The sequence below is a fragment of the Eublepharis macularius genome, chromosome 5 (genome assembly GCF_028583425.1).
Source record: "Eublepharis macularius isolate TG4126 chromosome 5, MPM_Emac_v1.0, whole genome shotgun sequence".
Lineage (NCBI taxonomy): Eukaryota > Metazoa > Chordata > Lepidosauria > Squamata > Eublepharidae > Eublepharis > Eublepharis macularius.
Genome location: NC_072794.1, coordinates 9,385,669 through 9,409,705, shown reverse-complemented (window position 1 = coordinate 9,409,705; position 24,037 = coordinate 9,385,669). Strand labels below are relative to the sequence as shown.

The 24,037-nt window shown below is 45.7% G+C and overlaps 1 protein-coding gene across 1 annotated transcript; it reads right to left on the bottom strand.

Moving 5' to 3' along the window:
- Positions 1-287: 287 nt before the first annotated feature.
- Positions 288-22,684, bottom strand: CACTIN (cactin, spliceosome C complex subunit). Its single transcript, XM_054981613.1, has 10 exons — positions 22,541-22,684; positions 19,565-20,048; positions 18,736-18,831; positions 17,694-17,839; positions 16,396-16,558; positions 13,480-13,594; positions 5,688-5,880; positions 3,814-3,948; positions 2,872-3,143; positions 288-1,347 (listed from the first exon to the last, which is right to left on the bottom strand). Exons 1-10 carry the CDS (start codon positions 22,654-22,656, stop codon positions 857-859), a joined length of 2,211 nt encoding a protein of 736 aa, XP_054837588.1. The 5' UTR covers positions 22,657-22,684; the 3' UTR covers positions 288-856.
- Positions 22,685-24,037: the final 1,353 nt, after the last annotated feature.

Below are 24,037 nucleotides of genomic sequence, written 5' to 3'. Positions count from 1 at the left end.
CCACAAAATTGTGTGTTATAGTCAGGTCAGTGTTGTGGGTTTGCTTGTATGTTGTTTTTTGAAGGAAAAAAACACTCAAATAGAATTTTACTTGCTTTCATTTCTGGGGCATCTTTGCAGCTATCAGACCAAGATTTTGCTATTAGGGAATCTTTTGCTAGCCAACACTCAACAACACCCTGCATTTAATATTAGGAAATTATGGAAAGATGTAATTTAATAAACAATGGAGGTATAGGTGATAAAGCTAAAAAAAGTCTTGTTAAAATAGTAAAACAAAACAGCAATAATTGCAAACATTTTATTTATTTATTGCTTCTTTTTTGTTTTGCATTTGCTTCGGGGGTGTTCCTTGTTCGTTATGTTTTCTTAAAATATGGCTATGCGTATCTGTTGTATAATTGAGTAGTACAATTATTTTAAAAACCCCAAGATTTTGCTAACACCAGTGTTCTCCAACAGAGAAACCAAACTGGTTATTTCAACCGGATAGCTTTGTACGAAAGTCACCTGACCAATGCAGCCTCAGGAAAAGTTACCAACTGTTAAAAAAATCAAGATCTAGTGCCACCAAGAGGGAGGATGAAAGAAGAACAGACCCAAAGGAGGAGAAGCAAGGTGATGGAAAAGCAACATCTAGTGCCCGAAGAAAGAATGGCATCTCCACTGAGGCTGAATGGCTGATGTAGTCAGAGCGCTTACAGGTGAACTGGCTTTCCAGTCCCCTTCTGCATCACACGTATCTTTGGTGGCCCTGATTTTGGTCCCAATTTCACACTTCTCTCCACTGATATAGGCCCTGCTTTGCAAACTTGGCATTGCCTGTACAGGAAACCCACACCTGTCCTGACCCCCTTCACCGTCGATATCGGTAGCGCTTGAAGTGAAACCACAGCTGGAAGATGCCATTGGCAAACTGGCAGCGGAAGCCGTGGCGGTGGGAATATTCCCACTCTCGGTTGACGATCTTGAAGGCGATGTCCTCATAGGGCGGGCCGGCGTGGAAGCGCAGGGTGGCAAAGTCCTTGTTGTCGGGACAGGCCTCCAGGAAATACTCGGGAGTGGAGCGCTTGTTAATCAGGTCAGGGTAGAAGATGTTGAACTTGTAGCCCTGCACAATCTTGGGTGGGGGGTTGTCGAAGTCATAGTGGGTCTGGTTGTATTTGTTCCACTCGAAGCCCGTGTGAACGCGGTTGAAGAAGCGGGGCTTGCGGGGCCGGTACTTGTCAGCCCACAGGTAGGCCTTCCCCGTTAAGGGCATCTCTACACTGAATTGTGCCTCGTCCGCCCCCATCCCTTCTTTGGCACGACGGAAGAAGATGTCTTCTGCGCTCTCACTGGCATCACCTGGGGGGGGGGAGAGAATGACTAGATCAGAGGTACCTCCTTATACGTCACTGGCTATGGAGGGCAGCTTCTTTAATATCCTGGTTGCCATTTATTTGGTAAAACTCAATGTCTAGCCCATGCTGATGACAGAGAGAGGGATGCAAGAAACAGAGCCAGCGGAGTAGATCTTCTTCCCTTCCCCCAACAACTTCAGTGTGACGTATGTGGCTCTCCCTTCCTCATTTCAGCCTTGCGAGGCAGGTTTGGCTGGGATGGAGCAAGGGGTCTGAAGTCACCCAAGCGGGCTTCATGGCAGGACGGGGATTTAAACCTGAGTTGCCCTGACCCTAGTTCAACACTCTGTGATTGCATTGCACTGCTCTAAAATATATATTATTGATTTCATTCCTAAACTGCCTTTCTGAAGCAGTTTTCAGCAGGCAGCGTTTGCACCCTTATTTGGCTTGGCAATTGCAGTTCTCTGCAGTGCCCATGTGGCATTCCCTTCTTCCTGACGGGCAAACACAGGGTAAGCCAGATACCAGGGCTACCCTTAGATCTCTGCCCGGTGATCTTGAGGCACAAAAAAGAAAGACTGGGGTGGAATTTTGCCTGTTTGTAGTAAAGTGACTGACAAGCAGGTTTGGTGCCAGACTGGGACACATTCTGACAACTAATGGGGAATTTGGGGCGGGGGGTGGGGGGGTTGGAAGGAAAGAACAGATTCACGTCTCCTCTGTCTATCCGACTCCCTTTTTAGCCACAGGTTACGAAATTGCTTCCCTGAAACCCACACCTGGTACAATTGTGCCAAGAATCCTGGAGGTGCTTTGCTACCTTCTGGGCACGGAGTAGGGATCACTGGGGGTGTAGGGAGGGGAGGTAGTAGTGAATTTCCTGCATTGTGCAGGGGGTTGGACTAGATGACCCTAAAGGTCCCTTCCAACCCTATGATTCTAAGAACAGTAGGCCCCCTCGATTTGGGGAGATTGTGGGGCTCCATCTGCTGTTTGTCCTGAAAGGGTCCCCACTATGGATAGAGCCCGTTGCAACCACAATTCCCCACCCACCTCCACCAATTTCCTACCACAGACTGTTCAAGTTCAGAAAGGAGATCTAGATATTCCTCAAGATTATGGGGAAGGAACTATGATGCCAACAATGTCTAACAGAGGCAATTTATTCACAGCAGAGAGTCTGACACCCCCCAAGGCTGTAACAGAAGGCCATGTTCTGGGTCTGCCAGGACAGAGGCTGACAACATTGGATATGCTTGCCAGCCATTATTTTGTAATACAGTGGGGGCAGGCTAGCATTTTGGAAAGGCTGAATTTAAGGAGACAGGAGACATAACTACTTTCATGTAATTGAATGGGTCGCACAATCTGCTCCCAGCCTGCTTACTGCCACTGCCGAATCTGAGACTGTGAACTCCTCGGGGCAGGGACCTGCCCTTCAGTCCCTGGTCTGCAGAGTACTGTGCTACAAGACTATATGACCAGAGCCCTCCTCCAAGCCCAGGCCCAGCTCTGCAGCACCTACCTGTGACTTGCAGCTGCTGACGGGATAACAGCAGGCGCTGGAGGTCCTCGTCAGCCTCCACCACGTGGGCGTCGAAGGGCAGCTCGTGGGAGGTCAGTAGCCGGGGGCTGTACTTGCCAGCATCATAGTCATCCAAACTTTGCTGAATGAGGTCTTCCTCCATCAGGACGGCCTCTCCTTCTCCCTCCGCTTTGGCCTCTGCCTCTGCCTCGCCCCCAGTCTCGGCAGAAGAGGGGCCAGCTTGCACAGGAGCACTCTCTTCTGCCTCCAGCCTGCAAGGAAATGGGGAACGGGGTGTGTGTTGTGCCCCTGTAGGACCTCTGAAAATAATTCTGTAAAAGCCTGCTGTGGCCTCCCATAACCTCACCTGCTGACACGAGAACTTCAGGGTTGTTGGTTGCATTTTATTCATGTTTGGATCCCACGGTGGTAGATACTGTTCTCCCTTCTCAAATTTACCCTCACAACAACCCTGCTAGGTAGGTCAGGCCCAGAGAGACAGCAACAGGCTGGAGTTCTGGGGCCAACTGGGGGATTTGAACCCATGCCTCCTCAGAACTAGTCTGCCTCTCTAACCCCAACACACTGCTGTCTCTCCTATCCTCTCTTCCCATTTGTTGCAATCTCCCTGTCCCCTCCTCAAAACCTAAACTGCAAGCTCCTAGGGGTAGGAATCTGTCTTTTGCTGGCACTTCTTTGTAATCTTAATGTGCATTGGTGGCACTTTTTAAATTAGCATCACATTTTCCTACACCATCACATTTCTTAGCCCACCCTTCCTTGAAGGAGCTCAGGACAACAGGCACGTCCATTCCTCCGCAACGACCTTGCAAAGCAGACCTGGCCAAGACAGCATTACAGATAACCAAATGAACCTCGTGGCCAATTTGGGTCTACTTTCCCGGAGCCCAACACTCTAAGCAGTCCCCCCACACACTCTACCTGCTGCTACTGCTGGCGCCCGGAGAGGCTGGCTCCTTCTTCATGATGGGAAAAAGTGGCTCGCTTTCCACCCCTTGCTCCTGCTTGAGCTTGTACAGTTTCTGGCGCAAGACGTCCTGATGCCGCTCCCTCAGCCTGCGGTCCAAGGGAAAGAAAGGAGACAGCCTTCGTGTGAGAGCCGGGTCTTGCCAAGGTGGGGCAGGGAGTAGCCGCCAGGGCTGTGCTCTGGCAGCCAGGCTCTTCGTTGGGGATCAGGTCTCACCGCATGACCTGCTCTAGCCAGTCACTACTAACCTCATCATTGCCTTGCTGATGGGGCCCAGGCTCAAAAGCCCACCACTTTTTGCCCCTCCCAATTAAACTGCTTTCCATTTACGGGGTAACAATGACCCCATCTCAGAGGAGCAAGTCTCTGTTCAAGGCAAATCCTCTTCACAGGAAGGGGGCAAGCACCCAGTAGACAGCGCCTTTACAAAATGGCCAAGATTTCCTAAGGGTCAAAGTGCTGGGGCAGAAGAAGGCACACAAGATGGAAAAGGTAGCGAGACACAGCAGTGATGGGATGTCGTGAACTCCTCGCTCCAAAGAATGGCAAGTTGGCCAGATAAACAGCAGGTAGCCTGGTGCACAGAGAGCCAGTTTCACAGCTTTCTTAATGATAGCACCACTTTGAAAGAGGCATTGCAGAAGGTCTGTGAGCTTCCATAGCATGTAGGAGCACAGGACTGGCTTACCAAGCTCATCAAAATTCAAGAAGATCCTGGGATGTAGGGCAATTGTTTTGGCTCAGCCTGCCTGCAGGACCCTCCTCCAATCTGCACCCCCCTATAGACCTCTTGGGCCGGGCCCCTAGATGTAAGTTTGCTTTCACCCAATGTCTCATCTTTTACTGGCTCATGCACAGCTAAATATCTCTCATTGGGGGGAAAAACCACTACACTTTATTTTATGCGAGAACGATGACTCATGCAGAGAAGCCACACACACCCTCTTGAGGGCCAGGTATTTCTGCTGCTTCTTTGTATTAGAAGTGATCCAACAGTTCCAATGCAGAAACTTGGCCAAACTGCTTGCACTCCAGCACAGGATGTCAGGGCACAGCAGTAAATTCATGCAGAGACACAGCAGGCAGTCTCTTTCACAGGCTCACAGGAGCATTTGAGATTCTTTGCAGCACAAAGCTGGAAAAGCTGTCACTCTAGGTTTCATCCTCACCACAGCCCAGAATGAGAGCACTCCATGGAGGAGGCTCTCTGCTGAAACTCTGTGTGGCTTTACTGTTCTGTGTTCAGGAAGTCTCACTGCTAGGATTCCTCGCAGCTCACAATCAGGGAATCGCCACTCCAGGTACAGTACCTGCCCAGCCCAGAGCATCCCACTGAGGAGGCTGCCTGCTTCATCTGTGCATGATTTTACTGCTCATAACAACAACAACAACATTTGATTTATATACAACCCTTCAGGACAACTTAATGCCCACTCAGAGCGGTTTACAAAGTATGTCATTTTTATCCCCACAACAAAACACCCTGTGGGTGGCTGAGAGAGCTCCTAGAAGCTGTGACTGACCCAAGGTCACCCAGCTGGCTTCAAGTGGAAGAGTGGGGAATCAAACCTGGCTCTCCAGATTAGAGTCCCGCGCTCTGAACCACTACCCCAAACTGGCTCTCAGATACTGGCTCAGTATCCAAGAATGCTGGGTTTGGGAGTTTGGGAATTAATGTTCTAGTTTTGGGTCCGACAGCAGCATCCTGATAGTGTGATCTCTTGAATGGGAAGTAGACAACATCAATCTCCTGCACAAAACAAGCATGCTCAAATTCCGGAAAGGTCTTTGAGTACTCAAAGAACCTCCACTGGCCTAGTCCACTCACCTGGCCCGAGCCATATAGGCTTTAAGTTGTTGCAGAAGACTCTCCCAGTAGCCAATATCAAGATTGGGGCCCCCAGCGTGTATCTTGCCCTCGATCCCTTGGTAAATCACTTGCAACTGGTTGTATGTCTTCCCCTTGAAAACCGACTGCACATCCAAACTGACCGAAGCGTTCACCCCTTCTCGGCGCTCACCTAAGGAGCACAGATGAAGAGGTAGATGAGGCCTGGAAGTGGAAAACAACAGCCTTGCCTTGCAAGTTGGTCTTGAACTAGCAACCGCAGGGCCAGAGCATAAGTCTACGAACAAACCAGGCCTGAAGCATGAGCTCTGATCTCCTGCCTTCAGGCGCAAAAAGTAAGAAGGGGTCACAATATCAGCCACTGAGACTGGCAGGCGGAATGAAGCTACTGGATTGGCCAAGTCTGCAAAGGTGAGGGACAGAGTGGAAGCTCAGCAGCAGGGTATTTTGCTTTGCTTCCAGAAGGTGTTTGGTTCACACCCCAGCATGCCCAGTGAAAGGATTTCAGGAAGTGGGTTTGGAGAAAGACCAATCTCTATCCGAGACTCTGGAAAGGCAATACTGAGCTCCACAGACCAATGCCCTGACTTGCCATGAGGACTGTAATGATTTTAAGGTGTGTGTGTGTGTTTAAATGCTTGGTGTGGTATAGATGAAGAGTGAGGGTGAAAGAGAGGGATGAGGGAGGGAGATGATTGGCTGATGACTGAGAGGGTGGGCGGAGTGAAGACAGTTTTGGACTGAAAGTGGAGAGAAAAGATCCAGTTAGGGCAAGAGAGGCAAGCTGTGTGCAGCCTGAGCATGTTTAAGCAATTCTGAGAGAAATATGACCTGTGTGGAAACCTGAACTGTGTGTTTGTGAAAGAACATTCAGTCAGGGAAAAGCAGGCAAACTGTGTGTGCGCCTGAGAAAAGGGCTTGCTTGTAACTGAGAGAGAAATTAATATCAAAAGCAGGCAAACTGTGTGTGAAGCCTGAGAGAAGATCTGTGTGACTGGGTTTAAGTAAAGTAACTTTAAGAATTGAGAACTACTCTTTTGAAACCATCAAATTTTAGTATGAAACTGATACGCTTCTTATAAAAATGAAAGTTTACTTTGTTTTTGTTATATCCCAGAGTATCTGTCATTCCTATATCCCATTCCTATCCTCAGGGCCACATAGTACCACAAAGGAGCCTGATGCTTGGGCACGTTACTAAAGGGAAATTTTAAATAAAATATCTTGGAATATAATATTACTGGTGGCAGCAATCTACCCAGAGGGTGTAAGAGAAAGATTAAAGGCAAAATCTACCCAAGAGAAAGAAAGGGTTGTAAGAAGTGGAGGGTTAGTGAAGGGATCTCATCCCGAGGAGGAGAAAATATTTTATGTATGTTATCAAACATCCTGAGGAGGAGAAAATATTTTATGTGGGATATCAAACATCCCAAGGAGGAGAAAATATTTTGTGGGATATAATATCCTGGGAGGAAGGAACATTCTGAGAGAAAGGCATCCTGAAGGGACAGAAAGCCAAAGAGACAAGAGTGTTCAGTTAAATTCTATGAGGAAAATAGAACTGTTATAAAAAGACCCAGAAGAACTAGTAGGATTTATAAGAGAGAACAATCTGGTGAAGTTTAGTAAAATTGTAAAAGGAAATACAATTAAAAGATAGAAAAATGGCAGAGTTTCTGGGGATGAAAAAGGAGGCTCTGATTCAGAAGTGCAAAGAGTTAAATTTACATCATGAGGGGAAAAGTATGAGAACTGAGAGTTATACTGATACAAAGTAGTGTGGAGTTAAGTAGAACTGCAGAGGAGAGAAACCCTGAGGGAATGTATAAGTCCAGAATATTTATGAGTTTCTGAGGGAAAAGCTGAAAGTTGAAGCAGAACTTAGAACTCGAGAAATAGAACTTAGAACTCAAGAGATGGAAAGACAAACCAGTTTGGAAGCAGAAAGATTACAATTAGAAAGAGAGAGACTAAAGAATAGGGACAAAAAGGAGGGAAACTCTGAAACCAGAGCTGATTTACCTCAAGTTACCCCAAAAGATTTTATGGTGAATGTGTTAGGAGAAGGTCCACAAATTTTCCTGTCCACTTTTGAAAGATCTGCTCAGAATTGGGGAATACCAGAGACACAATATATGAAGTATTTACCCAGCTTAATTAGAGGGGAATTGGCTGAGATCTACAACACATTTCCCTCAGATAAACCTGTTGTTTATGCCGAATACAAAGAGGCAGTATATGATAGATTTAGGTTAGGTGCTGATTACTTCAGAAAGGAGTTTAGAAGCCTAGTACCTCAGAAAGAGAAGCCATTTAAGTCTTTTAGTGCCAAACTGACAGACTATTTTGATAAGTGAATTTCATCTGCCAAAGCTAACTCTAAAGGGAATAAGGGATGTAATAAATTTGGATCAGTTTTTATTTCAACTTCCTTCAGAGATCAGACTTCTGGTTAAAGATAAGCTTCTAGAGAATATCAACCAAGCATCAGAATGGGCAGATATATTAACACTTAATAGAGGAGGTTGGGATTGCCGTGAAAAGAAAGATTATTCTTATAAACCAGAGTTTAAATCAAGAAAAGGACAAGAGGGAGAAAGGAAAGGAACATATGAGAGAGCTGCGATTACAAAAAGTCAGGATAAAAATATAGAAAGAAACCAAGATGGATTCTGGAAAGAGAGATTTTTTGTATGTGGTCTGAAAGGGCATTTAGCTTACAAATGTCTAAAGAACCAACCCAAACAAACAACACTTGAGCATGTATGGAGGGTCACTAGAACTAACTCAGAGAATGATAGTGAACAGGCAAGAGACTCCAGCAGTTCGACAAACCCAAATGAAAGATCCAGTAAAAATACTCCCTTACCCATAAATATTGAAGAAAAAGGTTATTTGTGTGGGGTAAAGACAGATACGGTTGCTCAGGATACTGAACTGAGAGAGGTGGTAAAAACAAATGGGAGAGATGCTTTAGCCATTCTAGACACAGGAGCATCAGTAACACTGGTCAGGGAAGATTTGGTTGGCAATGAAAACCTGATTCCAGATAAGCAAATATCCTTGCAAGGTGTGTGGGGAAATTAACTGGAGAGGAAAAGAAGAATATTTTGCTGTAGCAGTTATTAAAGAACAGAAAATACCAGTAATATTGGGAAGAGATGTAATGGGAGCAAAGGCAAGAATTCAAATATGCACTGACTCCAATGATTTTCTACAAGTTGAAACCAGGGGAGCAGAAGATAAGCCCCTAGGTAGACACAATTGATACATTGCAGGAGAGAAAAAGAGAGACACAAACTCCTGTCAGTAGTATTACTGCTGAAATGTCCCAAGAAAAAGGAGGAGGCATAAATAAAAAACTCTGAGGAGTTTAATAGAGAAATTATGACAGATCCTGAGTTAAAGGACATAAGGTAGAAGACCAGGCAGAATGAGATTAATGCAGAAACAGACATTTGTGTGTGGGAAAATGAGCTAATTTACAGAATTTGGAAACCAAAGGGGACCAAGTCAAATTAGAAGCCTGAAAAACAGCTGGTTATTCCGAAAATATACAGACAATCCTTAATTGAATTGGCACATGTCATTCCATACGCAGGTCATTTAGGAATTAGCGAAACTAAGAAGAGGTTACTGAAAGAATATTACTGGCCTATAATTTCACAAGATGTGACAGAGTACTGCCAAAGCTGTGAGATTTGCCAAAAGGTGGGGAAACAAGGCATAAAGCAAAAGCTCCTCTCAATCCCTTACCCATAATTGGAGAAGCCTTTTATAGAGTGGGAATTGACATAGTGGGACCACTTCCCAAACCCACCAGAAAGGGGCACAGATATATTCTAACCTTGATAGACTTTGCAACTAAATACCCAGAAGCAGAGGCACTATCTTCTGTGGATGTGAAATCAGTTGTAGAAGCACTTTTAAAGATTTTTCTGAGATTAGGATTCTCTGCAGAAATACTATCTGATCAAGGTACAGTCTTTCTGTCTCAAGTTATGCAAGCCATATGGGAATGCTGTGGCATAAAGCATTTGAAAACCACTGCATTTCATCCTCAGACCAATGGTCTTGTGGAGAAGTTCAATGGCAGTTTAAAAAGCATGATTATGGCATATGTGCAGGATCACCCAAATGACTGGGATGACAAGCTTCCCTAGTTTCTCTTTGCATGTAAGCAGGTACCTCAAGAATCCACAGGATTCTCCCCATCTGATGTACAGGTGTTATCCTCGAGGACCCCTTAGTCTAGTAAAGGAGGAATGGGAAGGAAAGATATCAGAAAGAAAAACATCTGTAGTGGATTATGTATTAAATCTCAGGAGGGAAATGGAAGACAAGATGAGGCAGGTATAGAGTAATATGGCAAGTGCACAGGCAAAGCAGAAACTCTGGTATGACGGGAATGCCAGGCAAAGAGCTTTTGAAGTGGGAGAGCAAGTGATGGTATTTTTATCTGTAAAAACCAGTAAGTTAAAAGCAGCCTGGGAAGGACCATTTATAGTAAGGGATAGGCGAGATCTGCTCACATATGCTATCTCTAGGAATAAAAATGGCCAGAGGTGGAAGATTATACATGTAAATATGCTGAAGCCTTATTACTCCAGGGAGGATGGCACATTACAGATAGTCAGACAGGTGGAGGTGGAGGAAGTCACCCTTATGGACTTGTTAGAAGAGACCAGGGGGGACAATACCCTTCCATAGCTGGTGTGGGACTATCAGATAGAACCTAACAATAAAAGATAAAATCTATAAACTCCTAGAGAAATTTCAGAGTCTGTTCTCTTCTAAACCTGGCAGGACACACTGAGCTGAGCATCACATAGACACAGGAGATCACCCGCCTATCAGAATGCCACCTTATAAGGCAAATGGGGAAGTGCTGAACAACATACGAAGGGAGGTGAAAGAGATGCTAGCGCTAGGAATTATACAGCCTTCTGTTAGTCCATGGGCATCACCAGTGGTACTAGTGCCGAAGACAGATCAAACTATCCGCTTCTGTATAGATTATAGGAAGTGGAATGCAATCACCAAATCAGATGCTTATCCAATGCCTAGAGTGGATACATTATTGGAAACCTTAGGAGCAGCTAAGATTATATCCACCATAGATCTGTGTAAAGGGTTTTGGCAATTAGGAATGGAGAAGGGGTCCCAATGCAAAACAGCCTTCATAACCCGGTGGTTTATACGAGCTTAACGTTTTGTCTTTTGGTCTGAAGAATTCTCCAGCCTCATTCCAAAGAGTAATTAATTCACTGTTATATGGAATTAATGAGTTTGTAGTCGCTTATATTGATGATACTGCTATTTTTAGCCAGACCCTGGAGGAACATTTACAACATTTGGAAGTAATAGAATAAAGGAGACAGGGCTTACCATCAAGGTCAACAAATGCCAGTTTGGGTTGCCAGAAGTTACTTATTTGGATCACAGAGTAGGGAACGGAAAAATATCATCATTGTGGGACAGAGTGGAAGCGATCCAGAAATTAGATATTCCCCAGGAAAAAAAAACAAGTAAGAAGGTTTTTTGGAATGGTGAACTATTATAGATGGTTTATTCCTAATTTCGGGGAACTATCAATACCCTTACATGAGCTGACCAAGAAACAGAACCCAGATAAATAACAACAACAACATTTGATTTATATACCGCCCTTCAGGACAACTTAATGCCCACTCAGAGCGGTTTACAAACTATGTCACTATTACCCCCACAACAAAACACCCTGTGAGGTGGGTGGGGCTGAGAGAGCTCCAGAGAGCCGTGACTCGCCCAAGGTCACCCAGCTGGCTTCAAGCGGAGGGGTGGGGAATCAAACCCGGCTCTCCAGATTAGAGTCCCGCGCTCTTAACCACTGCACCAAACTGGTTTGGAATGAAAAATGCCAGGAAGCATTTACCTCTCTAAAACAAGTGCTCACGTCAAAGCCTATTTTAAGAGCATCGAACTACAAGGAAAGGTTTTACATCGCCACAGATGCTTCATAATTAGCATTAGGTGCAGTGTTACTATAAGAAGATGATGATATAAAACATCCAGTGGCTTATCTAAGCAGGAAATTAACAGACAGAGAGAAGAACTACTCTTCAGTGCAGAAAGAATGTCTAGGAACACTGAGGGCTTTAAACAAGTTGAGAAGTTACATATGAGGACAAGAATTCACTCTATTAATGGACCATCATTCTTTGACGTGGCTTCAGTCAATGAAAAATACCAATACACAATTACAAAGGTAGTCTTAGTACATTCAGAAATTTAATATTAATATCCAGTACATTAAAGGCAAAGATAGCATATTAGCCGATGCCATATCCAGATGTGAAACCAGGCTGGAACAGAATATTGATAGAGAAACAACCAGAAGAAGCAAACAACGACCTAATAGAGCAGGCCAAAGCTGAGATGTCTTCAGCCCAGCAGTGGAACATCCCAGAGAGGAAGATGACACCCCAGCAGAGAAGGAATGCAAAAGACACTAAAGACTTTTAAGATAAACCCACAGAAGAGTCAGAAATGGACTTAACAGGAACTGCAGACAATAAAACATTCCCTAAGTCAGAGGAAGCTGCACACAACTCTTCTGAAAAGATGTGTTCTGCTTAAGGACAAGGGGGGGGGCATTTGTAATGATTTTAAGATGTGCGTGTGTCTTTCAATGCTTGTGTGGTATAGCTGAAGAGTGGGGGTGAAAGAGAGGGGTGAGGGAGGGAGATGATTGGCTGATGACTGAGAGGGTGGGCGGAGTGAAGGCAGTTTTGGACTGAGAGTGGAGGGAAAAAAGATTCAGTCAGGGCAAGAGAGGCAGGCTGTGCGCAGCCTGAGCATGTTTAAGCATTTCTGAGAGAAATATTTAGTCAGGAGAAAGCAGACAAGCTGGGTGCAGCCTGAGCTTGTTTATGTTGTCTGAGAGAAATATGACCTGTGTAGTAGCCTGAACTGTGTTTGTGAAAGAACATTCAGTCAGGAGAAAGTCTTACTTGTAATTGAGAGAGAAATCAATATCAAAAGCAGGCAAGCTGTGTGTGAAGCCTGAGAGAAGATCTGTGTGACTGGGTTTATGTAAAGTAACTTTAAGAATTGAGAACTACTCTTTTGAAACCATCAAGTTTTAGAAATAATATGAAACCGATACACTTCTCATAAAAATAAAAGTTTACTTTTTTTTTTTATATCCCAGAGTATCTGTCATTCCTATATCCCATTCCTATCCTTAGGGCCACATAGTACCATGAAAAAGCCTGATGCTTGGGCATGTTACTGAAGGGGAAATTTAAATAAAATATCTTGGAATATAATATTCCTGGTGGCAGCAATCTACCCAGAGGGTGTAAGAGAAAGATTAAAGGCAAAATCTACCCTAGAGAAAGAAAGGGTCGTAACAAGGACACTTCATACGTTTGGATGGGAAGGAGTAATTGTGCAGGGCCACAATCCATTCCAGACGTCTTAAGTGTAGTTAAGGCATCAGTCACGTTACATCTGCACCAGACCCAACAACTATGCAGAATCACGCAGTCCACAGCATCTCTGTCCCTGAATGCTAGAAACCCAGCCATTCTTCCTTTTGATGTTCCAGAGGGTGCCAATTGTGCACTCTGCACCCTAACATCACCACTGTACAGACTAGACTCGCATTTTTTCAAAAAAGCCGAAAGCTGAAATTCTTAGAAGAGAGAATGCTGTGACAAGGGGGGTCCAAATACAGCAGCGCTAAATAATACACAGGCAGCCCGATTCCTCTTAGCTTGCAACTTACCTGGCCCTTTCCCCGAAGCCTCCAGTTTCCGGAGCTTGGCTATCTCGTCTTCAGTAATGACGGTCATGTCCCGCCAGAAGTCCACGTTCTTCCCTTGTTCTAGCTCCATGTAAACCTGAGAACAGGGAATGACAAGGTCACAGGGCAAACATTTGGTGTTAACACAACCCTGAATTGCACTTCAGAAAGAACCAAGTTTTACAACCATGAGTCCACCATAAGTTTTCCGTACAAGACTTGTGCCCCATCTTTTGCCAAAACTTCCTGACAGCTTTCACCCTTACAAGCAGGTTTTTTAACCACACCATGAACTAACCCCCCACCCACCCACCCACAAGCCACTGAAAACAAATGGTCAAAACCCAATCAAATTAACAAGCAACATTTTTAAAAAAATCATTTACAAAACTTTTAAGCCAAAATACAAAGGACGAGCAGGTAGCATGATTCTAAACAAACATGGGATCATGGCTGAATCAGGTACAAAGGGCAGTACTGTGTAATGGTTAGAGGGTAGACAAAGACCAGAGAAACTTGGGTCCAATTCTCCATTCATCCATGTAGCTCACTAGGTGACTTGGACCCGAAGCTTTCTCACAGGCTAAGCTATTTCACCGGGTTGTTGCGAGGATTAAAATGAAGGAGGTAGAGAACCACGTAGTCAATTCCAAGCTGCCTGGAGGGACAATGAGAAAAACTGTGATGGATTAGCTGGGAGACTGACAGCTACAATCCAAATGCTTTCTGGAATAGAAATGTTATTTTTGAGGGAGCTAAGCTAAGGTGGGGAATGCTTTCTCTGTGGAACCCTCCCCCCCCCTTATGGAATGGCCTGCCTGAGGAGGTCAAGAAAGTTCTAGTCCTTGGCTTTGTGCAAACTATGCAAAACTGAATTATTTAAGAGGGATTCTACTCAGATTATAGGGCTGAGTTGCGTTGGTAGGGCAGGGACTATACACTTTGCTATTGAGTACTTTCTGCTGACTGTAGATATGCCTCTACTGGTGAGTTTCCGCATTGCTAAAGATGTCATGTTGATTAGTTATGCTTTCGTTTTCACAAAGATTTCATCTCTGTACTCAGCTTTAAGCTTGTTTTCAAATTTTCTGCTTCTACACCCTACTGCACCTGCTCAGTGATTGTCCTAAGTGTTGATCATACTGTATTTTGCTTAGTGAATGTCTTAGCTGTTGACTATATTGTATTTCACTTGAACTGTGTAATCTACCGTGGGTCACCGTGAGAAAGGCAGGCTATAAATAATCACATACATAAATATAATGCCCAGAGAAGCACAGCAACCCAACACACTTCAGCTGGTGGAGATGCATGCAACACAGCATTAAAATTGAACAGGCAGTGGCAGAGCAGCTGCAGAAATACTTGGATAAGATGCCTCTGATGTTTTTCAATCTGGTTTCAAAATCAAAAAGAGTCCAGTAGCACCTTTAAGACTAACCAATTTTACTGGTTAGTCTTAAAGGTGCTACTGGACTCTTTTTGATTTTGCTACTACAGACTAACACGGCTAACTCCTCTGAATCTGGTTTCAGGCTCAGATGAGGGACAGAGATGGCTTTAGTGGCACTCGTGGACGATCTCTGTCTCCAGGTGGACAAGGGGAATGCATCTCTATAGTTGTTAGACCTGACTACATATTGATCTGACTTTGCTGATCCATGCTTCAGCAGCCTCAAGGCTAGACTACCGTAATGCACTCTACATGGAGATACCCTTGAAGACAATCCAGAGACTGCAGCGAAGGCAAAATGTGCTAGCTTGTTTTTTATCTGGGGCTGGTCAACGGACCTTTGCCTCTCCCATCTTGAGGTCTTTTCACTTCCTTGTGATTAGTTTCCAGATCCAATTCAAAGCCCTTCATAACTAGGAGCCAACATACTCAATGGATTGTCTCTTTTGGCATGTTTCCCTGCTGAAGCTTCATTCTTCCCAGTGAGGTCTACTGTTAGTACCTTCCCTGGCCAAAGCATCTCTGACAAGTCTGGGCTCCAGCTTTGACAACAGCAACCCCATGTCTCTGCAACAACCTCCCAGAAGAGGTCAGGGAAGTACCTACCCTTCTGGCTTTTCAGCGAGGCCATAAAAACAGAGCTGTTATGCGGAGCTTTTGGAGAAGGCTGAGCCTGGGAGAAATATTCTGCTGCTTGAGGCGTAATCTGTTTTTAGACTGGTGTTTCATATTTTTGTATCTGTTGCTTTAACATCTGCTTTATCAAACTGTGTTTATACTAAGATGCTTAGGTGAAAGCTGGGCATATAAATATTTCAAATAAGTAAACAAGATTTTCAAAACTCTGGGTTGGTTCACATCAGAGAATCTTGCTTTATTTATTCCATTCTGCAGATCCAGAGCCAGTTTGGTGTCGTGGTTAAGAGTGCGGGACTCTAATCTGGAGAACCGGGTTTGATTCCCCACTCCTCCGCTTGAAGTCAGATCGGTGACCTTAGGCTAGTCACAGCTCTCTGGAGCTCTCTCAGTCCCACCCACCCCACAGGGTGTTTGTTGTGGGGATAATAACAACATACTTTGTAAACCACTCTGAGTGGGCATTAAGTTGTCCTGAAGGATGTTATACAAATCAAATGATATTATTATTATCCTAAGGATTGGTATGCAGGGAAAACTCAAAAGACTTCAGGCAAGAGAGCAAGGTAGAGAGCCCTAAAACCACGAGAACAAACTGTGACCAGACCACAATCTGCAGACCAGAACTTCCATGTTCAGGGTTAGTATGTCAAATGCTAGTGATAAACCACAGGATATGCGCCTTGCTTCCGGACTACATGAAGAGGTTTGGCTGATTGTTCTTGGGCAAGATTATGCTGGAACCTTTGGGTCTGATCCAGTGGGGTACTTCAGTGGCAGAGGAAAAAGAACACCTTCTTCCTGCTTACCTGGATGTCCTCCAACAGGTCTTCCATGTCGGAGACAGTAAGACCATTCAGGAAGGTATACGGTTCGTGCATTTCTACAGCCAGGTCATCATCCTCAGCACTGATGTATTTAGCTAGGAGGTCAATGGGCTTGGCTCGGCCATCCCGGATCCGGATTTTGGAGCTGCCAGAAAAAAACAAGATGGGAGTCAAAGGGGCCCTCTGTGTCTGTGTCCAGCACCAGCACTAGCCTTCTAGACCCCCCTGGCGCTCCCCACTCCAACCACTGAGGTACTCAACCAGTGGCAGAAGAGCCTGCAGCAACAACAACCAAGCTGGCATGAAGGCAGAGAAGGCCACAGTAGCAAGCAGTCAAGCATAACTATTGGCACAGAAGCCGAAGGAACAGGTGGTGTCCGCTGGGTCCTAGACACCGCCATGTTAAAAGCCCAGAGGCAGCCAGGAGCCCCAGAGCAGAGGAAGACTGCCACAGCCAGTAGCAGCCAGGGGGCCGCTCCGAGGCAGGAGAGATACTCTGGAGCAAGACAAGGAAGGAAAGGACAATAGGCAGGAAAGAGGAGCTGCTGCATGCAGAGAGGCAGGGGCCCTGCAGGGATTAGGAATTAAGCCCCAACAGGTGCGGCTGCCTAAGGCGGCTAGAGTAGCTACCCAATTGCTGGCGCAGGACTGGGAGGGTGGAAGCTGGAATTGGTGAAGGGATAAATTGGCAGTCATCTAACAAGTCAGGGAGGAGTGGATAGTGTCTGACCAAGAGTGCCCAGGGGTCAGAGCTAGTCCAAGAGTGGAGGAACTCGAGTGCTGCTAACCCCGCCCCCCCCCCCCACACTCTTTCTGAGGCTTGTGACATCCCGACCAGCCAGCAGGGGTTACCACAGCCACGGCTTACCAGGCTGATAGGGGTTTGGACAAGGGGGATCCCCACAGTCTGCAAGGATTCTCCATCCTAACTTGGCAAGGCTGGAGGTCAAACACCCTCAGCCTGAGGGATTGACAGCCATGCCCAAGGAAGCCTCATGTGCAGGCACAGACACCTGGGGTGAGTAGAGATTGCCTCTAGACAATCAGGCCAAGAACATTTTGCAAACAGCTAAGAAGCATCTGTTTTCAAGGCTGCTGATGGAAACTAACCTGGATACCTGTGTGAAGCACAGATAGCAACAATAACATTGTGGACTAGTAACTTGTTTTGAACTTTTTTCCACGCTGCACCTTCAAGCATCTGCCCTTCAAGTCCCTAAGCTAGGACACCTTCTGCCATAGCTGGGTGAAGTGACCGTCTGGCTCCACCTCTGGCTTACCGTAGCTTGGCTTGCTGCAAGTGAAAGTTGTCCTCTTGCTCCTCCCATGTTTTGAAGTGCTCCGCCTCCTTCTCCCGCTGCAGCATCTCCAGTTCCTGCTCCCGCATTGCTTTCTCCCGTTCACGTTCCAAGCGCAGTTGCTTCACCTGACGGGGCGGGGGGTGGGGGGAATACAGAATGGCTTTAAGCCCCCAGATGTGTTACTGATTCTGTGTAGTATAGTGATTAACAGCGTCAGACCTGGGTTCCAATCCATGTTGTGTTGGGGAACCTTGGGCCAGTCTTCTGTCATGCCCTAACTCACCTCCCAGGGTTATTCTGGGGCAAAATGGAAGCAGGAGAACCATGCGTGCAAAACTGAGCTCCCTGGAGTGTGTAACTTTGAAATGCTGTTTACATTTAATAGCATGGAGAATACACAGCCCAGGATGGAAGTGCTGAATTTTGAAGGGAATTGTAGATTTCTGAACTTGACTTTCTGCAAACCCAAACATGCCTGGAATGCTGGCCTTGGAAACCATCCTACCTAACCTTAGAGTAGGGGTCTTCAACATGGTGCCCGGGGATGCCATAGTGGCCGCTGACATAGTTCCAGATGCCCATCAAATGATTTTAGAAAGTGGGGAGGGCTAGGTGGGGCATTAGAAGGCACCCTATTACACAGAGCTTCTGCCTGAAGAGTTGCTATCAGAATTATATATTTTTGCTTCCTGGTATTTTTGTGATTGGCCCTGCCAACTGGAGCAGCCATTTTGTAGTTGTGCCCACCACCCTGTGTGAGAATTCCAAAGTGGTCTGCAGGCTCAAAAAGGTTGGAGACCGACCCCCCCCCCCTGCCCCAGATGGCAGGCACTAGCCACGGTTATTTGGGTGTGAGGAAAAGGCAACCTGCACATGCCCAAAGACACTCCCCATCTGCATCCCAAGGTGTTGTCATGGGATTGAAAGCAGCTCCGAGGCTGAATCAATGCCCTGGCAGGCTTCTGCTATATTGCATCATACAGGGGACAGCAGACCTCCTCCTCCTCTTCCCAACATTCACCTTCTGCAACTCCAGGCGGTTTTCCTCTTGAATCCGTTTGTTCCTGTCCTTCAACTCCTTCTCCTCCAGGTGGCTGATCCCCTTCTTTTCCAGAGCCTGGAAGCAACGGAAAAATTACGCTGGGGCCAAGAGTCGGGCAATCCCCCTGGAGGGGCTTCTTTAAGCCTTGCATCATGTACAACATTTGGCCTGCTTTGACAAGCAGCAGAGCAGAGAAAAGGCTTTCTCAACACCTTCAAGCTGATCCCTTTGAACTGGATATGTTGGTTTTAATAGCTTTTAAGATTTGATTTTATTGCATGTGTTTCTAATTAATTGACTGTACTAATCTCACACTATGTAATCAGTCTTGAGTCTCAGTGAGAAAGGCAGGCTATAAATGACATAAATAAATAAAATCTGTTAGCTGCCTTGGTGGCCCTGATAAGGGCAGAAACGGGGTATATAAGTAAATATAGATATACTTATAACCAAGACTGAATCAGTAACCTTCAACATGAGTCCCACTAGAGAGTTATGGATCCTGCCCCATAAGGAACTGCCTTCTGCTGAGTCAGAGCTTCAGTTCATACAGCTTGGTACCCCCCTCCTCTGACCAGAAGCAGCTTTCTAAGGCATGGGGCAGAGAAAGATCTTTCCTCCAATTCAGTACTTGTCACTGCAGATCTTTAACCAGAGATGCTGACCCTGGCCCAGTCTGCGTATAAAAGTGGACTTTTGCCATCTAGCAGAGCACTGCTACATAGTCTTGCTCTTGAAAAATATAAACCTCTAAAGTGAGATATCACTCAAGAGGCCCTCAGACCAACAACTCTTCTTTGAGTCTCACCTTGCTCCAGATGAAAGCTCCCAACAAATTGTTGTCTCCAAAAGGGTTGTCTGTATTGGTGTAGCCCATATACTCTTCCCCCCAGCCCATCTTCTCTCGCTTCTTCCTCTCCTTGGCCTCCTTCTTGGCTAAGCGCCTGGCCCTCTTCTCTTCGGGAGTCTCCAAGGCCTTCATCAGCTCCCTCTGCTTCCTATTCTCTTCCTTCAGACTCAGCTGCTCCTGGAGGCTAAGCTGCTGGCCCAGGTCTTCCCGGGAGCTCTGTGAGCGCGAGGGAGAGGCCGACGACACGGAAGACACCGAAGACCTGGAACTGGAACGCTTCCTGCTTCGCAGGCCCCTCCTCTCGCTGTTGTGGTCCCAAGGTCCCAAAGAAGACTCTGAACTTGGGGAGCGATCCCGGGGAGAACGTTTCTTGTGCTTCTTGCGGTGGTGGTCTCCACTTTTTTCTTTCTTCTTTTGCCATTTTTTACTCTCCTCTGCTGGGCTGAAAAGGGGGGGGGGCGTTGTTAAATTCCCACAGTTCAGCTCAAGAAAGTTACAAGAATGTTTTGAAAATTACAGTTGCATTTGAAATGGCAATTAAAATCAGCACCACACCAAAAATACAATGAAAGTCAAATCTATAAAGCAAAAGAGTATCAAGGCCTTCAGGACTTCTGGTGGCAATGAGTTCAAGGCATAACCAACTTCCGGAACATCCTGCCACAGGATGTAATGATGGTCACTAGTTCAGGAGGCTTTATTTACTTCGTTTATTTACTAACTGATTGATTTATAATCCACTCTCCCACAAGCAGGTTCAGAGCTGATGACAATGTAATAAATATATGTAATAAAAACATACAATAAAAACACTAATATCATCATATAAATACTATATAAAACATATTAGAGCAGCACACAATTTGGCTTTTCCCCCCAGTAAAGACTGAAAGCAGTTTACATCGTTTTCCTCCACTTTATTCTCACAACAGCCTTGTGAGGTAGATTAGGCTCCCACCCTCAAGCTTCCGTGGCAGAGTGGGGGTTCAAACCTGGGTGTCCCAGATCCTAGTCCAACACTCTAACCACTAGAAAATACTGTCTTTTAAAGGAGATAACACAAAACTGTATAGAAGATCCTCCCATGGCTATTAACTATGATAGTTGAATGGAACCACTGAATATCAGCTGGTGAAGGTCAATATCTGAGCTTGATAACCAATGCATCAAAAGTACTCTGTATAGGCTCAGCTCTAATGGCACTCATGCTTGTGTTATGTGTATTATGTGCTGTCAAGTTCACTTCCGAATTATGATGACCCTATGAATTAACAACTTCCAAAACTTTGTCTTGCTGACAGCCTTGCTCAAGTCTTGCAAGCTGAAAGCCATGGCTTCCTTTATTGACTCAAGCTATCTCATCTTTCTCAGTGCCTTCTGCCTTTCCCAGCATTGCTCTTTTCTAGCGAGTCTTATCTTCTCTTGCTATTGTAGCATAGGGATTAAGTGGCTGGGTTGTGAGTTAGCACTCTGCTGGTTTGACTCTCACAAGCGCCATGAGCTCAGTAAGTGGCCTTGGGGAAGCCACTCTTCTCTGCCCTAGCTCCCCAGCTGTATTGTAGGAATAATAATAATAATAATACTGACTTTGTTCATTGCTCTGAGTGGGGCACTCATCAGTCCAGAAGGGTGGTAGGTACACTGTTATTATTATTGTGCCCAAAGTACAATAAACTCAGTGTTGTTATTTTAGCTTCTATAGAGAGTTAGGACTTGTTTTGATCTAGAATCTGCTTCTTTAACTTTTTGGCAGTCCATTGTGTTGGTAAAACCCTTCTGTGCCCCCACGTTTCAAATGAATCAATTTTCATCCTGTCAGCTTTCTTAATTGACCAACATTCAGATCCATACATAGTAAGAGCAAATACCATAATATGAAATAATCTTCGCCTCTTGCAACACTTCCTTATGCCTAGATCAAGATGGGTAGTTGTGTTAGTCTGTCTGTAGCAGTAAAAAACAAACAGTCCAGTAGCACCTATAACACTAACAAAATTGGGGGTAGGGTATGAACTTTTGTGAGTCGTAGCTCACTTCTTCAGTGGGTATCTTTCCTTATGCCTAGAGATCTTTTCTGTTCCTTCATACCTGCTCTTCCAAACCTGAATCTTCTTCTGATTTAGTTTTGCAACTCTGGGATGGGAAATTCCTGGAGATTTGGGAGTGGAGTCTGGGGAAGGAAGGGAGCTCAGTGGGCATGTGATGCCATAGAATTCACCCTCTAAAGCAGCCCCTTTCGCTAAGGCAAATGGCCTCTTAAGTCTGGAGATCAGCTGTAATTACAGGAGACTTCCAGGCCCCATCTGGAGGCTGGCAACTTGGTTTTGATTTCTTGGTAGCAGCTTCCTTTTTGGCTGATGACAGAGCCAAGAAACAGAAAATCTTTAACTGTTTCAATTTTTATTGAAACTACAAATGCTTCTAAAAAATAATCCCATCTTGGAAAACAGGTGTGGGGGCTCAGCATAGGGCCAGCCTTCAGGTGATGGCTGGAGATCTCCCGGAATTACAACTGATCTCCAGGCCACAAACATCAATTCCTCTGGAGAAAATGGCTGCTTTGAAAGGTGAATGCTATGGCAATATATTCTGTTGAGCCCCCTTCCCTCCCCAAAGCCCACTCTCTCCAGGCTCCACCCCCCCAAATCTCCTGGAATTTCCCAACCTGGAGCTGGCAACCCTAGGTTCAGGCCTCTTCTCCTCCAGCCACAGAAAATGCATGATGGACTATGAAAAGCTGGAACACGCCCCCCCCCTTTAAAAAAAACTCCGTGGAAAACATATTCTTAAATTTATTCCATTCTCCCCAAACAGCCTCACTTATACCTAAACAATACGGGGAAAACTAGGGGGGAAATCCTGTAGACTCTCTTCCCCAGGACGTCTCTATGATCCCTCCTCTCTATGGTCCCCAAATAAAAACTCCCCCCACACCTGTCTTCTCGCTCTCTCCTTCTCCTCCGCCGCCTTTCACTCTCCTCGGAGCCGGACCGCCTTCTCCTCCTCCGCTGTTCCCGCTCCCTCGACCGAGATCTGGACCTGGACCCCATGGCCGCTCTAGGCCTGCCCCTTCCCGTCGCTTCCTGTCCCCCCCCCCGCCAGAGGGGGCCTTTCTTCCTAGCGTCGCCCTATGTAATGGCGACAGTCGCGCCTGATCGAAGGAACGCTTCCGGCAACATTTGCTCACCGAATCACGGCACGCTCTTTTGCCCCACCCCCATGGGATATTTAGACTTGAGGGGGGATTATTATTTATTTAAATATTTATTTTCTAGGCAGCTTGTTAGACGACTATATGAGGGCTTATCCCATTAAGGGAGAAAACTAGGTTACGTAAGTCAGTGGGGCGGCCTAGTTGTTAAAGAGACATAAACTAAAGCGGGGTTTGGGGTGACTGGCTGCGGCAGTCGTGTGTGTAGATGATTTGGCCAATCAAGAATAAAAAAAAGCTGAGAAGGGACATGATACAGATTTATAGAATTATGCACGGATGGTGGGACTAAAATCTCTATTCACATAGATCACCATGTACTTAGGGCTGTCAACCTTCAGGTGGGACCTGGAGATCCCCAAAACTACAACTGAGATCAGTTCCCCTGGAGAAAGTGGCTGCTTTGGAGGGTGTATTCTATGTCATTATATACCACTGAGGTCCCTCCTCTCCCGAAAACCCACCGTCACCAGGCTCTGCCCACCCCCACCCCTCCCAATCTCCAGAAAATTTTGAACCCAGTCAGAGTCTCCTACCCCAGTCCAGCATCAAATCAGAGCTCAACTCCATGCCCTCAGGTGACATCCTTAAAATTCACACATGTACTCAGCTGTGTGTGTGTGTGGGGGGGGAAGCCTTAGATTCAAGGCATGGGTCTTGCTAATGTTTACACGCAATCCTTGAAAATTCATTGTTAGTCCAACAAAGACATCCGTGTCCACAGGCTGCACTTTAAAAGTCGTGCACCTGCTGGTTCATGGTACAAAGACAAATGTGGGGCAGAGAGGGGTCCTCAAGGAATCTTCACAATTTTTACGACTTAGCACCTGAATAACGTTCTTTTGTAGCCATGCTTTCAAAAGCCCAGATCTATGATTCAGTAGCGCTGCCATAGCACAAGAATATGGTTCCAAAGCATGCATCCTTATGGCTGCTCAGGATTTTTACATGGATTCCCACAAAATATGCTGCAAGATTACTTATCAATCCATGTTCATGGATTGCACAATACAGAACCTGGATCCAGTGTTTTGAGTGAACACCAAAGTGCTCTTACTAGATCAGTTCCCCTGGGGAAAATGGCAATTTCAGAGAGTGGACTCTATCCGAGTGGCACTGGTGACCAAACTCCAGGCAGTTTCTGCTTCTGATTGGAACAGGATTGCCAGCCTCCAGGTGATGACTGGAGATCTCCCAGAATTACAATGGATCTCCAGGTG

Excerpts from the sequence above, each read along its gene's own strand:
- CACTIN (XM_054981613.1), bottom strand. The coding sequence starts at position 22,656 with ATGGGGTCCAGGTCCAGATCTCGGTCGAGGGAGCGGGAACAGCGGAGG. Across the intron at positions 5,881-13,479 it reads GGCTTCGGGGAAAGGGCCAG|GTGAGCGCCGAGAAGGGGTG; the intron begins GTAAGTTGCAAG and ends TGTGCTCCTTAG. Across the intron at positions 3,144-3,813 it reads GGCGCCAGCAGTAGCAGCAG|GCTGGAGGCAGAAGAGAGTG; the intron begins GTAGAGTGTGTG and ends ATTTCCTTGCAG.